General features: G+C 44.3%; 1 protein-coding gene across 2 annotated transcripts in view; it reads left to right on the forward strand.

Moving 5' to 3' along the window:
- The first annotated feature begins 7,660 nt into the window (after nucleotides 1-7,660).
- Nucleotides 7,661-15,225, forward strand: part of LOC139240856 (GTP-binding protein Rheb-like) — a 29,940-nt gene continuing 22,375 nt past the window's right edge. For both annotated transcript variants that reach the window (XM_070869342.1, XM_070869344.1), the window contains exons 1-4: nucleotides 7,661-7,988; nucleotides 12,040-12,111; nucleotides 13,261-13,328; nucleotides 13,615-13,697. In XM_070869342.1, coding sequence (XP_070725443.1) covers nucleotides 7,937-7,988; nucleotides 12,040-12,111; nucleotides 13,261-13,328; nucleotides 13,615-13,697 — 275 coding nt within the window. In that variant the 5' untranslated portion in view covers nucleotides 7,661-7,936. The remainder of the gene's footprint in view (nucleotides 7,989-12,039; nucleotides 12,112-13,260; nucleotides 13,329-13,614; nucleotides 13,698-15,225) is intronic.

The raw sequence follows: 15,225 nt of genomic DNA on the forward strand, positions 1-15,225 counted from the left end.
CTCCGTACACCTCTTGCCTCCTCAGTATGAGTTTCCACTTCCATCTGATCCACTGTGGATCGATCTTCCTCTGCAACATGATGGTTTGCAGGGTTTGCAGTTCGCCTGCACATTCGTTGGAGGTGTCTCATTGTTCTGCAGCCATTGCACACATAGTGCTTAAAGCGGCATTGATGGGACCGATGATCACCCCCGCAGCGCCAACAGGGTGTTAACTGCCTCGCGTTAACAGAGGATGGCGGACTCTGGGTCACTTGAGGTCGGGCCACAGCAGCCGGCGTGTACGTTCTGCCCTGTACATTTCCGCTCAAAACCGACATTACTTTATGCACAGTACTGGCCGAAACTTCTTTGTTCTGCGAAATCTGCTTGGTGTTGTTGCTGGTGGACATAAATGCCTGGGCTATCGTTATGGCTTTACTTAGATTCGAAGTTTCTACAGTCAACAGTTTGCGAAGGATTGTCTCATGTCCGATGCCCAGTACAAAAAAGTCTCCGAGCATTTGTTCTAGGAATCCCTCAAACTCACAATGTCCTGCTGAGTTGACTGATATCAGCCGGGATGGCAAAGAAGCACTACAATTAGTCTGAGAACTGTTACACTCATAATAAATGGTCAGACTGAGTACTGTGTGTAATGAGCAAGTGTGACCTTAGCTCCTTTATTAAGATTCCAGAGTGCAGGTACCTCGTGGGTGGCCTGCTTATATACTGTGCTCCCAAGGGATGCTGGGATCCCTTGGGACTCCAACAGGTAGGCCCTCTGGTGGTCAGGTGTCATGCAGGTTACAAAGGGTTAAATACATAACAAGAACCATGAGTTCGGGTGAAGACAATGGGACGTGCTCTTGTTCCTGATCACTGTCTAGCAACCCTGCTGGAAAGAAATAATTGCACTTATATAGTGTCTTTCAGGACCTCAGGATGTCCCAAAGCGCTTTACAGCCAATGAAGTACTTTTGAAGTGAAGTCATTGTAGTAAAGTAGGGAAATGTACACATGGATGTTGGGTGATGCCTGGGTCAAGCTTGACTGTCATGCCACTGTGGTTGAATTTACTGCTTACAATCCCTGTCAAGGCACACACGTGAATAATGGTCACTTAGCAATGTACAATGAACAATCAGTCCCCTTGGAACCATAGAGTAGATTTTATGATTTAGCCGGTCTGTGACCAAGGTTGAAAAATAAAAAGGAATTCTCAACCCAAGTTCAACAATGCACAAAAATACGAGTTTCTGTCACCATCAGATTTGGTGCCTTCTGTTCTGGCCTGGTAAACTTACTCAGCTAGTTCCGTGTGTCACTTTATCTCATTATAGTTGTTAGGCTTTGTCTTTGGTTACCAATATTTCTCCATGTTATCCAATGCAGCTAGTTGATAAACTCTTTTCAACGTAATCGCGATAGATCAGTTGCTCCCAAGGTCTTGCCCTGAATAAATATACATTTGACTCCAAATTATTACATCAGAGGATTTACAAATGTAAGGAAGTAATATTTGTATGAGTCTATCATGATTTAGATTGACAGCTCTTGTTTCTATACTTTCCAAAAGTTGGCCAGCCTTGATCAGTCCCAAAGATTACAGGACGATCTCCCCTCAGCCTTGATGACCGATGGCGAAATGCTTGGAAGAACTGTGACATACGGAATGGATTCCTTACAGAGGAGCCCACAGTACAACCTGAAGGATCAAACCTTCCTCGCAAACAGTGGGCAACCATCAACTGCCTCAGAACCGGTCATGGTCGATGCTGCCATCTTCTCCATCGGTGGAAGATTAAAGCCTCCCCATCATGTGACTGGAGCTCCTAATCAGACCCTGGAGCACAACATTGAGCACTGCCCTCAGAGGGAATTCACAGGCAGCCTACAGGATATCCACGCTGTTACACTAGAAGCTTTGGCCTGGATATCTGACTTAGATATTAACATTTGATTTGCTTTGCTGCTACCATACGAAAGAAGATGACAGGGTGATTTGATAGAGACATTTAAAATTATGAAGGGTTGGGACAAGATTAGATAGAACAGACTGTTTCCAGTGACTGAGGTATCGAGAACGAGGGGACGTAGATATAAGATTAAATGTAAGCGATTTAGGACAGCGAGCAGGAGAAATACTTTTACAGAGGGTTGTGAGGCTGCGGGATGCACCACTGGAGTTAGTGACTGAAGCAGAGACCGTGTCCACATTTAAGAATAGGTTAGAGAGGTGTTTGAAGGGAAGTGGGGGGATATGGGAACAGGGCAGGTACATGGGATTAAGAGGACTGATCGTGTGGAGAATAAACACCAACACAGATTTGGTTGAACTGAATGGATGCTTAAAACATCTAAATAAGGTCTACATAAGTTTAAAAAGTGCTCAAGGGATCTCAGTAAAGATTTTTTAAACTTGGTTTCAGAGTACACAAAAAGGTACTCCACGTGGCTCCAGACTTCCATTCTCGGGGAGATTTTACACCATTGCCCTGTACAGGCCTGCTTCCTCCTCCAAACTAATACTGGTTACCCAACACTTAAATTGTCTACGTATCAACAATAACTGGACTTTAAAGCAGTTAATCATAGAATGGTTACAGCACAAAAGGAGGCCATTCGGCCCATCGAGCCCGTGCCAGCTCTCTGCAAGAGCACTTCAGCCAGTCTCACTCCCCCGCCCTTTTCCTGTAGCCCTGCAATTTTCTTCCCTTCAGGTACTTATCCAACTCCCTTTTGAAAGCCACGATTGAGTCTGCCTCCACCACCCTTTCAGGCCGTGCATTCCAGATCATAACCACTCGCTGCGTAAAAAGGTTTTTCCTCATGTCGCCTTTGGTTCTTCTGCCAATTACCTTAAATCTGTGTCCTCTGGTTCTCGACTCCAGCACCAGCTGTGGCTCAGTGGGTAGCACTCTTGCCTTTAAGTCAGAATGTTGCAGGTTCAAGTCCCACGTCAGGGTGTCCCTGGTGTCTTGGCTAATATTTATCCCTCAATCAACATTACTAAAGCCAATTATTTGCTCATTATCACATTGCTGTGTGTGGAAGCTTGCTGTGTGCAAATTGACTGCCACGTTTCCGACATTACAACAGTGACTACACTCCAAAAGTACTTCATTGGCTATAAAGCGCTTTAATGAGTCTGGTGGCTGTGAAAGGTGCTATATAAATGCAAGTCTGTCTTTGTTTCTGCCAACGGGAATAGTTTCTCTCTATCTACTCTGCCCAGGTCCCTCATGATTTTGAACACCTCGATCAAATCTCCTCTCAACCTTCTCTGCTCTGAGGAGAACAATCCCCCAGCTTCTCCAGTTTCTCCACGTAACTGAAGTCCCTCATCCCTGGAACCATTCCCGTAAATCTTTTCTGCGCTCTCTCTAAGGCCTTCACATCCTTCCTAAAGTGCGGTGCCCGGAATTGGACATAATACTCCAGATGAGGCTGAACCAGTGCTTTATAAAGTTTCATCATAACTTCCTTGCTTTTGTACTCTGCCTCTATTTATGAAGCCCAGGAACCCATATGCTTTTTTAACCGCTTTCTCAACCAGCCCTGCCATCTTCAACGATTTGTGCACATATATCCCCAGGTCTCTCTGTTCATGCACCCCCTTTAGGATTGTACCCTTTAGTTTATATTGTCTCTCCTCCTTCTTTCTACTAGAATGTATCACTTCGCACCTTTCTGCGTTAAATTTCATCTGCCACGTGTCCGCCCATTCCACCAGCCTGACTGATAATCTCCCGTCATTTATCTAATTTCAACAACTCGTAAATTATTCATTACTAATGCAACAAATGAAGTCCTCCCCCCACCCCCCCCATCCCACTTGAACTGTTCTCTGTTTAGTGACATGTGTTTTAATTTGCGAAAACTGGTTGAATCAGATTTAAATGGGGTAAAATGGGTCTTTGGTGGAGAGCAGAATGGGTGATCACTAACCAGCAGCCCACACTGCGATATGTGTGCGCACTAGGTCCGTGCAGCAGAGCTGGTCTCCAGTCGTCTTGGGTAATCCTTGCCACTGGACCAAGACCTGGCTCTGTCAAGCCCGTGTGGTGGCTGGTGTGCAACGGTCACCCCACGTTAAAAAAATCCACTCACAGGCATCTCCCTTCAGGATGTAGTTCGGGATCTGGAATATTAGGTCCTTCATTGAAACACCTGTGTACTTATCCCTTTCTGGGGGAGGTGGGACGAGTACAAACCGGACGGTCTGCACCTGGGCAGGACCGGAACCAATGTCCAAGGGGGAGTGTTTGCTAGTGCTGTGTGGGAGGGGTTAAACTAATATGGCAGGGGGATGGGAACCTACGCAGGGAGACAGACGGAAGTAGAATGGGGGCAGAAGCAAAAGATAGAAACAAGAAAAGTAAAAGTGGAGGGCAGAGAAACCCAAGGCAAAAATCAAAAAAGGCCACATTACAGCAAAATTCTAAAGGGGCAAAGTGTGTTAAAAAGACAAGCCTGAAGGCTCTGTGCCTCAATGCGAGGAGTATTCATAATAAGGTGGACGAATTAACTGCACAGGCAGCAATTAACGAATATGATATAATTGGCATCACGGAGACATGGCTCCAGGGTGACCAAGGCTGAGAACTCAACATCCAGGGGTATTCAACATTCAGGAAGGATAGACAGAAAGGAAAAGGAGGTGGGGTGGCGTTGCTGGTTAAAGAGGAAATTAACGCAATAGTAAGGAAGGACATTAGCTTGTATGATATGGAATCTGTATGGGTAGAGCTGCAGAATACCAAAGGGCAGAAAACGCTAGTGGGAGTTGTGTACAGACCACCAAACAGTAGTAGTGAGGTTGGGGACAGCATCAAACAAGAAATTAGGGATGCGTGCAATAAAGGTACAGCAGTTATCATCAGTGACTTTAATCTACATATAGATTGGGCTAACCAAACTGATAGTAATACGGTGGAGGAGGATTTCCTGGAGTGTATTAGGGATGGTTTTCTAGACCAATATGTCGAGGAACCAACTAGAGGGCTGGCCATCCTAGACTGGGTAATGTGTAATGAGAAAGGACTAATTAGCAATCTTGTTGTGTGAGGCCCTTTGGGGAAGAGCGACCATAATATGGTAGAATTCTTTATTAAGATGGAGAGTGACACAGTTAATTCAGAGACTAGGGTCCTGAACTTAAGGAAAGGTAACTTCGATAGTATGAGACGTGAATTGGCTAGGATAGACTGGCAAATGATACTTGAAGGGTTGAAGGTGGATAGGCAATGGCAAACATTTAAAGATCACATGGATGAACTTCAACAATTGTACATCCCTATCTGGAGTAAAAATAAAACAGGGAAGATGGCTCAACCGTGGCTAACAAGGAAAACTAAGGATAGTGTTAAATCCAAGGAAGAAGCATATAAATTGACCAGAAAAATCAGCAAACCTGAGGACTGAGAGAACTTTAGAATTCAGCAGAGAAGGACTAAGTGTTTAATTAGGAGGGGAAAAATAGAGTATGAGAGTAAGCTTGCAGAGAACATAAAAACTGACTGCAAAAGCTTCTCTAGATATGTGAAGAGAAAAAGATTAGTGAAGATTAATGTAGGTCCCTTGCAGTCAGAATCAGGTGAATTCATAATGGGGAACAAGGAAATGGCAAACCAGTTGAACAAATACTTTGGTTCTATCTTCACGAAGGAAGACACAAATAACCTTCCGGAAATACTAGGGGACCGAGGGTCTAGTGAGAAGGAGGAAGTGAAGGAAATCTTTATTTTAGGGAAATTGATGGAATTGAAGGCCGATAAATCCCCGGGGCCTGATAGTCTGCATCCCAGAGTACTTAAGGACGTGGCCCTAGAAATAGTGGATGCAAATAGTGGATGCATTGGTGATCATTTTCCAACAGTCTATCGACTCTGGATCAGTTCCTGTGGACTGGAGGGTAGCTAATGTAACACCACTTTTTAAGAAAGGACGGAGAGAGAAAACGGGTAATTATAGACCGGTTAGCCTGACATCAGTAGTGGAATCAATTATTAAAGATGAAATAGCAGCGCATTTGGAAAGCAGTGACAGGATCGGTCCAAGTCAGCATGGATTTATGAAAGGGAAATCATGCTTGACAAATCTTATGGAATTTTTTGAGGATGTAACTAGGAAAGTGGACAAGGGAGAACCAGTGGATGTGGTGTATTTGGACTTTCAAAAGGCTTTTGACAAGGTCCTACACAAGAGATCGGTGTGCAAAATTAAAGCACATGGTATTGGGGGTAATGTACTGACGTGGATAGAGAACTGGTTGACAGACAGGAAGCAGAGAGTCGGGATAAACGGGTCCTTTTCAGAATGGCAGGCAGTGACTAGTGGGGTGCCGCAGGGCTAAGTGCTGGGACCCCAGCTATTTACAATGAACATTAATGATTTAGATGAAGGAATTGAGTGTAATATCTCCAAGTTTGCAGATGACACTCAGCTGGGTGGTGGTGTGAGCTGTGAGCAGGATGCTAAGAGGCTGTGGGGTGACTTGGACAGGTTAGGTGAGTGGGCAAAAGCATGGCAGCTGAAGTATAATGGGGATAAATGTGAGGTTATCCACTTTGGTGGCAAAAACACGAAGGCAGAATATTATCTGAATGGCGGCAGATTAGGAAAAGGGGAGGTGCAACGAGAACTGGGTGTCATGGTACATCAGTCATTGAAAGTTGGCATGCAGGTACAGCAGGCGGTGAAGAAGGCAAATGGTATGTTGGCCTTCATAGCTAGGGGATTTGAGTATAGGAACAGGGCGGTCTTAGGTCTTACAGCAGTTGTACAGTATCTTGGTGAGGCCTCTCCTGGAATATTGTGTTCAGTTTTGGTCTCCTAATCTGAGGAAGGACGTTCTTGCTATTGAGGGCGTGCAGCGAAGGTTCACCAGACTGATGCCTGGGATGGCAGGACTGACCTATGAGGAGAGACTGGATCGACTAAGCCTGTATTCACTGGAGTTGAGAAGGATGAGCGAGGATCTCATAGAGACATATAAAATTCTGACGGGACTGGACAGGTTAGATGCAGGAAGAATGTTCCTGATGTTGGGGAAGTCCAGAACCAGGGGACACAGTCTAAGTATAAGGGGTAGGGCATTTAGGACGGAAATGAGGAGAAACTTCTTCACTTAGAGTTGTTAACCTGTGGAATTCTCTACCGCAGAGAGTTGTTGATGTCAGTTCATTGGATATATTCAAGGGGGAATTAGATATGGCCCTTACGGCTAAAGGGATCAAAGGGTATGGAGAGAAAGCAGAGAAGGGGTACTGAGGTGATGATCAGCCATGATCTTATTGAATGGTGGTGCAGGCTCGAAGGGCCGAATAGCCTACTCGTGCACCTATTTTCTATGTTTCTATGTTTTTTGGCGTGGAAGCAAGTCATCCTCGCTTCGAGGGACTGCCTATGATGATGACTATGTCCTCTTGAAGTCTTTCATTATCCTCCTCACTGTTCACTATACTTCCAAGTTTTGCGTCATCTGCAAGTGTGCATCGAATACTTTTGGGGCATTGTGAAAATGGTGGGAAGCAACTGAAATAAGGACAAGATCTGAACACATTATCCTGCGCCGGCACAGCCTTGCTCTGTGAACTCTGCCCGGGAGGGGGCGCGCAAGAGGGAGGTGTGAAGCTGCCGGCCAGGTATTTTACGACACACTGCGCCCCGACCTAATGCCGTAAATTGTGTGACGGGTTTGTTGTGTGTGTGCGTGCGTATGAAAACTACATTTTTTTTTGAAAAAACGGGGCGGCTGTGAGTGAAGAGGAGATAAAATATATCGCGTGAGCGGGGCGGTTTCCTACCTCGGTGCAGAAAATTAGCGGCCGAGCTTCGCGCTCCCCCCCTCCGCCCCCCGCCGAGTGTTAAAGCTCACGTGACCGATGCATGCCCGGGTGGTTCAAAAAAACATTTTTTAATGTAAATCCAACCACCGGCGACTAATAAATACATGGCCCCGTTAAAGTTTCGGAAGATTGCCGTGCTGGGGTATAGATCGGTCGGTGAGTGCCTTGTTTTTGTGTGTCTTTGTCTCGAGGGAATGGATGGACATTCCTCCCCGCGCGCTTCGACCACCAACAATATTATTGTCCCTTTTCCCTCCTCAATACAATCCACTCCTGCCAAATCCCAAACCTTGCTAGTTCAGCCGTGCTAATATTCCAACACTTCCCTCACGGGTTATTGTTGCTTCAGTACAATTATAACTTCATTGGATGTAAAAAAAATCTGTATAAAATGTTTTTTTTAACCTCAATTAAGGGTTAAAAGAAGCAACGCGCGCTGATTTTTTTACAAATGGAGAAAATGTGTTGTCTCTGATTTAGACCATTCGCGATTGAAGGGGAAAAGCGCCCTTTATTATTTTGTTTTTGAGGAGCGAAGAGGACAAAATGTATGATTGTTTTTAACGCGTGTATGGTTTTTAAGTCCTCCTGTGTCTTTTTTAACTGGAAAACCTTGTATTTGTGTAGCGTTTTATCAGAAATGACTCGTGTTTCCTCTCTGCCTCCCTTGTTAAGTTACACCTCCCCCATTGATGAGGGAGAAGAGAGGTACATATTTTAAGGAACAAAGTGTGTGACCTTTTAAAGCTTGCATGGTTTTGAAATACTATTGTGTTTTTTTTTAAACTGGAAAACCTTTTTAATGTGTGTAAAGTTTTGTCAGAAATGACTTTTTTTTTTGTTTTCTCTCTCCCATGTTGAGCTACACCTCCCCCATTGATGTAGGCAGTCCCAATCTCCCGACCCCCCACCCCCTTAACGTGTCCAGAATGGAAACATTAGCCTGTAATTTGGGGGAAGTTCCAGTCCCGCTGCATTTTTCTGAAATGTTTGGGATTTGTCTGAAGACGTTTCTTTTCTTGTCCATTTTTCCCAGTTGCAATTGTGGCTAGAGATAAATTAAACGGGGGAAGGAGGGAGAGAGAAAACAGGGAATTGTAGACCGGTCAGCCTGACCTCAGTAGTGGGTAAAATGATGGAATCAATTATTAAGGATGTCATAGCAGCGCATTTGGAAAGAGGTGACATGATGGGTCCAAGTCAGTATGGATTTGTGAAAGGGAAATCATGCTTGACACATCTTCTGGAATTTTTTGAGGATGTTTCCAGTCGAGTGGACAAGGGAGAACCAGTTGATGTGTATTTGGACTTTCAGAAGGCTTTCGACCAGGTCCCACACAAGAGATTAATGTGCAAAGTTAAAGCACATGGGATTGGGGGTAGTGTGCTGACGTGGATTGAGAACTGGTTGTCAGACAGGAAGCAAAGAGTAGGAGTAAATGGGTACTTTTCAGAATGGCAGGCAGTGACTAGTGGGGTACCGCAAGGTTCTGTGCTGGGGCCCCAACTGTTTACATTGTACATTAATGATTTAGACGAGGGGATTAAATGTAGTATCTCCAAATTTGTGGATGACACTAAGTTGGGTGGCAGTGTGAGCTGCGAGGAGGATGCTATGAGGCTGCAGAGTGACTTGAATAGGTTAGGTGAGTGGGCAAATGCATGGCAGATGAAGTATCGTGTGGATAAATGTGAGGTTATCCACTTTGGTTGTAAAAACAGAGACACACACTATTATCTGAATGGTGACAGATTAGGAAAAGGGGAGGTGCAACGAGACCTGGGTGTCATGGTACATCAGTCATTGAAGGTTGGCATGCAGGTACAGCAGGCAGTTAAGAAGGCAAATGGCATGTTGGCCTTCATAGCGAGGGGATTTGAGTACAGGGGCAGGGAGGTATTCCTACAGTTGTACAGGGCCTTGGTGAGGCCACACCTGGAGTATTGTGTACAGTTTTGGTCTCCTAACTTGAGGAAGGACATTCTTGCTATTGAGGGAGTTCAGCGAAGGTTCACCAGACTGATTCCCAGGATGGTGGGACTGACCTATCAAGAAAGACCTGGATCAACTGGGCTTGTATTCACTGGAGTTCAGAAGAATGAGAGGGGATCTCATAGAAACGTTTAAAATTCTGACGGGTTTAGACAGGTTAGTTGCAGGAAAAATGTTCCCAATGTTGGGGAAGTCCAGAACCAGGGATCACAGTCTAAGGATAAGGGGTAAGCCATTTAGGACCGAGATGAGGAGAAACTTCTTCACCCAGAGAGTGGTGAACCTGTGGAATTCTCTACCACAGAAAGTTGTTGAGGCCAATTCACTAAATATATTCAAAAAGGAGTTAGATGTAGTCCTTACTACTAGGGGATCAAGGGGTATGGCGAGAAAGCAGGAATGGAGTACTGAAGTTGCATATTCAGCCATGAACTCATTGAATGGTGGTGCAGGCTCGAAGGGCCGAATGGCCTACTGCACCTATTTTCTATGTTTCTATCACATTTGCTGAGCTACTGGTAGTTCCTACCAGCTTATCTCTAGCTGTTGTGATTTTAAAGGAAATGCATTTTAACTAGCTTTGAGCTGGAAGCTGATTGCCAAGTATAATTCCCTTGGCAATTGAAGGGGAAAAGCACCCCTTACTCTTTATTTGAGGGGTGGGGGAAGAAGAGGTACATATTTTGAGGGAAAAAAGTGATGTAGAAACACAGAAAATAGGTGCAGGAGTAGGCCCTTCGAGCCTGCACCACCATTCAAGATAATCATGGCTGATCATTCCCTCAGTACCCCTTTCCTGCTTTCCCTCCATACCCCTTGATCCCTTTGGCCGTAAGGGCCATATCCAACTCCCTTTTGAATATATCCAATGAACTGGCCTCAACAATTTTCTGCGGTAGAGAATTCCACAGGTTAACCACTCTCTTAGTGAAGAAATTTCTCCTCATCTCGGTCCTAAATGGCATACCCCTTATTCTTAGACTATGACCCCTGGTTCTGGACTTCCCCAACACCGGGAACATTCTTCCTACCTCTAACCTGTCCAATCCCGTCAGAATTTTCTGTTTCTCTGAGATCCCCTATATTAAAACTTGCATGGTTTTAAAATACTTGCACAAGCTCACGTGTTTTTTTTACTGGAAAACCTTGTATTTGTATAGAGGTTTGTTAAAAATGACTCTGCTTTACATGTGAGTTACTTTGAATGTATTGGTTGTTACTATGTAGGCAAGCACTGCAACCAATTTGTGCAGAGCATGATCCCACAGACAGCAATGCAATGCATTCCCAATGTTGGTCACAATACTGGGAGAACTCTCTGCTTCTCTTTCAACAATGTGATCTCTAACACCATGGGAACCAGTGCAACAGGCAGATGGAACCTTGATTTAACATCTCATCAACAATGTAGTGTTTCCTCAGTACTGCACTGGAGCGTCCGTTTAGATGATTTGCCTCAATTCTGGAAAAGGGTATGAATCTCTAACCTTCTGGCCCAGAGGTGAGAGTACTACCAACTGAGCCAAGCTGGTGCTCACTTTTACCACAAGTATGCCATTAAAAACATAATTCTGGCTTGGGCAGCATGGGAACAACTTCAAGTGTAAATAATTGTGTTGAATCAGGAGAGAGCAAAAATGGAGCCTTTCTTTTCATCCTGTTTGGTTAGTGGTTTTCAGTCTTTTCTGTTTGGGGGTCTTCTGCAAATATTGACGTGCTCCTGATGATCTGGTTCAGTAAGTTAACAAATAAGAGAGAACTGTAATGACATACTGGGATTCCCTTGTTGACCCTAGGTTCTGTGTACTCTAGTATAAAAACATGTGGTGTAATGCACCAACTAACTTGGTTATCCCAGTTTTAAAAAATAATTCCTATGACCCATTAAATTCTGAATTTGTAAAAGCAGTGCATTTCAAATTTCAATTTCTCAAAATATTGCTCCACGAATGTGATGATTTGGGGAACTTTGAACATCGCCCCCTTCTATTGTGGTTCTGATGTTTCTGGGATGGGATTTATCTGTATTTAGATTTGAACTGCAATTTTCGTGGTACTCTGACTTCAATGTTTTAGCAGCAACAACTTTCCTTTTTAATGAAGAAAAGTAATGCAAGTGCAGTTAGATTGTGCTTTACTGTTGCCTTTTCAGCAACTGTTAAGCTGTTTGCCATTCTGAAATATGTTTTTACTTTGTAAACTCCTTTTTTGTAGGAAAGTCATCGTTGACCATCCAATTTGTAGAAGGACAATTCATCGATCGCTATGACCCTACAATTGAGAATAGTAAGTGTGTTCTTTTTAGGGGTGATTTAAAGACCATTGCTGAGTAATGGTAGCATCATAGGCTGACTGAGCAATTTAGGAGTCAAATTATCAAATATCCCAGTGCTGGCCATGAATCTACAATGTCCCAATCTAATTTTGGCCTGTTTTCTGCCATTTTTAAAACTGATCAGATATAGGTCCGCTCCTCATAGTATAAGTTGAATCTCTGTGGTCCGGCACTCTCGGGACCTGACCGGTGCTGAACCACAGGAGGTCAGTATATGACTGTAGCGATACACCCTACATAAGCATATGCCTAGCCTAACTTGGGCTTACTGGCTCCTGTAGAGTGCTGCTCACTGCTCTCCTGGGCTATCTACCTCATCATGCCTTAAAAATCTTTGATTTCCGGGAAGCGCGAGAAACCGGGACGCCACCCCGCAAAGCGGCAGTTCTGCAAACTAATGCCGAACCACAGATGTTTCCGGACCAGGGAGGTTCAACCTGTACAGCTTCAAGCTCCTTTCCAGTATCAGTTGATACCTCCAGGGACTTGAGCACAACATTTCTAGGCTGACACTCCAGTGCGGTGCTGAGGGAGTGCTGCACTGTCGGAGGTGCTGTCTTTCGGATGAGACGTTAACCCGAAGCCCCATCTGCTCTCCCAAATGGATGTTAAACAAAAAAAAATCCCATGGCCCTATTAAGAGGAGGAGCAGGGGAGCTATCTCCAGTATCCTGGCCAATATTTATCCCTCAATCAACATCACTCAAACAGATTATCTGGTCATTATCACGTTGCTGTTTGTGGGAGCTTGCTGTGTGCAAATTGGCTGCTGCGTTACCCACATTACAACAATGACTACACTCCAAAAGTACTTCATTGACTGTAAAGCGCTTTGAGACATCTGGTGGTCGTGAAAGGCGCTAAAGAAATGCAGGTTTTTCCTTTTTTTGTTTCCCTCAAGACTGAACTCCTGTTTTTTTTTTTGTTGTTTGCATTTGACTGACTTTTTTTGAGTCTGCAGAGCTGAAATACTGTACCTTGCTTGTAAGGTTTATTGATAGAACAAAGTGCAGTTATCACCTGCAGGAGGTGACCCATCTTCTAAATATATGTAGATGTTCTCCTCTGTTCATATTACTCCTTTTTAAACTGTGTTGCAGCTTTTAATAAAACCATAAACTTCGATGGACAAGACTTTTATCTGCAACTGGTGGACACTGCCGGGCAGGTGAGCGCTGTGGGCGTATAATCTTTGTCGAGGGGAGGTTTGCAATCTGTTTTGTTAGAAGGCATAAGGTTTGGAAAATGGAATGTGATCGATTTTTACCATGTGCTTGGCATGTTGTAGAAATGTATCTGCCACCCTGAAATAGCTAACTTGTTTTCAGCCTTTCAATACCTGGTTTGTGCTGCCTCTTGTTTTGACTTGAACCGCATTTCACTCATTTTGATAACCTAACTTAAGTTTCATTTTCTTCCTTCGAAAATGTTTATTTCTCTGTATCTGCTTTTAGGACGAGTACTCTATATTCAGCCGGTCCCACACTGTGGATATTCATGGATATGTTTTGGTTTACTCTGTAACGTCAATGAAGAGGTGAGTAATCCTTGTTAAATGATTCAGAACTAGATGGAAGACATTTTAAATGTTAACACATCTGACTTGTCTGGCAGCCGCTATAAGCTGACACTGTGTAAAGGTTAATCTTAGATTTAAGTATTTGATTTGAGGAGGCAAAGAAAACTTGGTTTTGATGGAATCTTGTACTTACTGGACTGATTTCTGTTTGTGTGGGCATGTATAGCATAGGTTGGATGCAAAATAAAGCGCTCTGTTCTCTGCCATACATCTATCTAGTCTGGTTTGGAGCCTTATCTTTGAAGTGAAAGGAGACTGGCTTATGACATTTCATCAGTTAGCCCTCAAACACATTGGACTGCTTTTTGAAATGGATGGGCCTTCTGGCTCCGAGGGTAAATACACTGCTCATTAAGAAAACACATGTTATGTTGGCCTTTATTACAAGAGGATTTGAGTACAAGAATAAAGACATCTTACTGCAATTATATAGGGCCCTTGTGAGACTGCACCTGGAGTATTGTGTGCCGTTTTGGTCTCCTTACCTAAGAAACTATATACTTACCATAGAGGGAAGGGAGTGCAATGAAAGTTCACCAGACTGATTCCTGGGATGGGGGGGATTGTCCTATGGGAAGAGATTGAGTAGATTAGGCCTATATTCTGTAGAGTTTAGAAGAGAGGTGATCTCATTGAAACATACAAAATTCTTACAGGGTTTGACGGGGAGGATGTTTCCCCTGGCTGGGGAGTCCAGAACCAGGGGTCACAGTCTCAGGATAAGGGGTCGGCCATTTAGGAGTGAGATGAGGAGAAATTTCTTCACTCAGAGGGTGGTGAATCTTTTGGAATTCTCCACCCTAGAGGGCTGTGGAGGCTCAGTCGTTGATTATATTCAAAACAGAGATCGCTAGATTTTTGAATATTAGGGGAATTGAAAGATATGGGGATCAGGCAGGAAAGTGGAGTTGAGGTCGAAGATTAGTCATGATATTGAATGGCGGAGCAGGCTCAGGGGGCCGAATGGCCTACTCCTGCTCCTAATTCTTATGACCCCATTTAAGAGTGGAAGAACCTGATTCTTACTCTGCTGAGTTAACTGAGTTCATCTGGGGTAGCAGCCAGAGTTGTGCTGGAGTGCGCACCTGTGGTCCGGTGAGGACCGACTCGGCCTGCCAACACGCTAGCAAGTTGCAGATACGAATGCACGCTTGTGGGGTGAGATACTGTAGGGCAGGTGCTGGGTGGAATTATAACTCGGCGTGACTTCCTTCAGGAGAGGAGGCTGAAAATTTGGGTGGGTGGGAGAACAAAACGACGCGCTTAACTTTCCTGGGACATTTGCGGCCTTTTTCCGGTGTATTTATTTTTTTCAAAGTTTTCCCCCGCGATCTGTGCTGGCGTAACTGAGTTAGTTACGATTTATCTAGGTAAGTTTTTTTGACCATGTTCCCTCATGTCTGCGCCAGTGTTCATAATTTTTCGCAGTTTGGCCAAAAATCTTTCCTCCTAGGTCGGTGTATCTGGCCACTCCCGAAAAGCCTTC

Source organism: Pristiophorus japonicus, chromosome X, assembly GCF_044704955.1.
Source record: "Pristiophorus japonicus isolate sPriJap1 chromosome X, sPriJap1.hap1, whole genome shotgun sequence".
In the NCBI taxonomy this organism is placed as follows: domain Eukaryota; kingdom Metazoa; phylum Chordata; class Chondrichthyes; family Pristiophoridae; genus Pristiophorus; species Pristiophorus japonicus.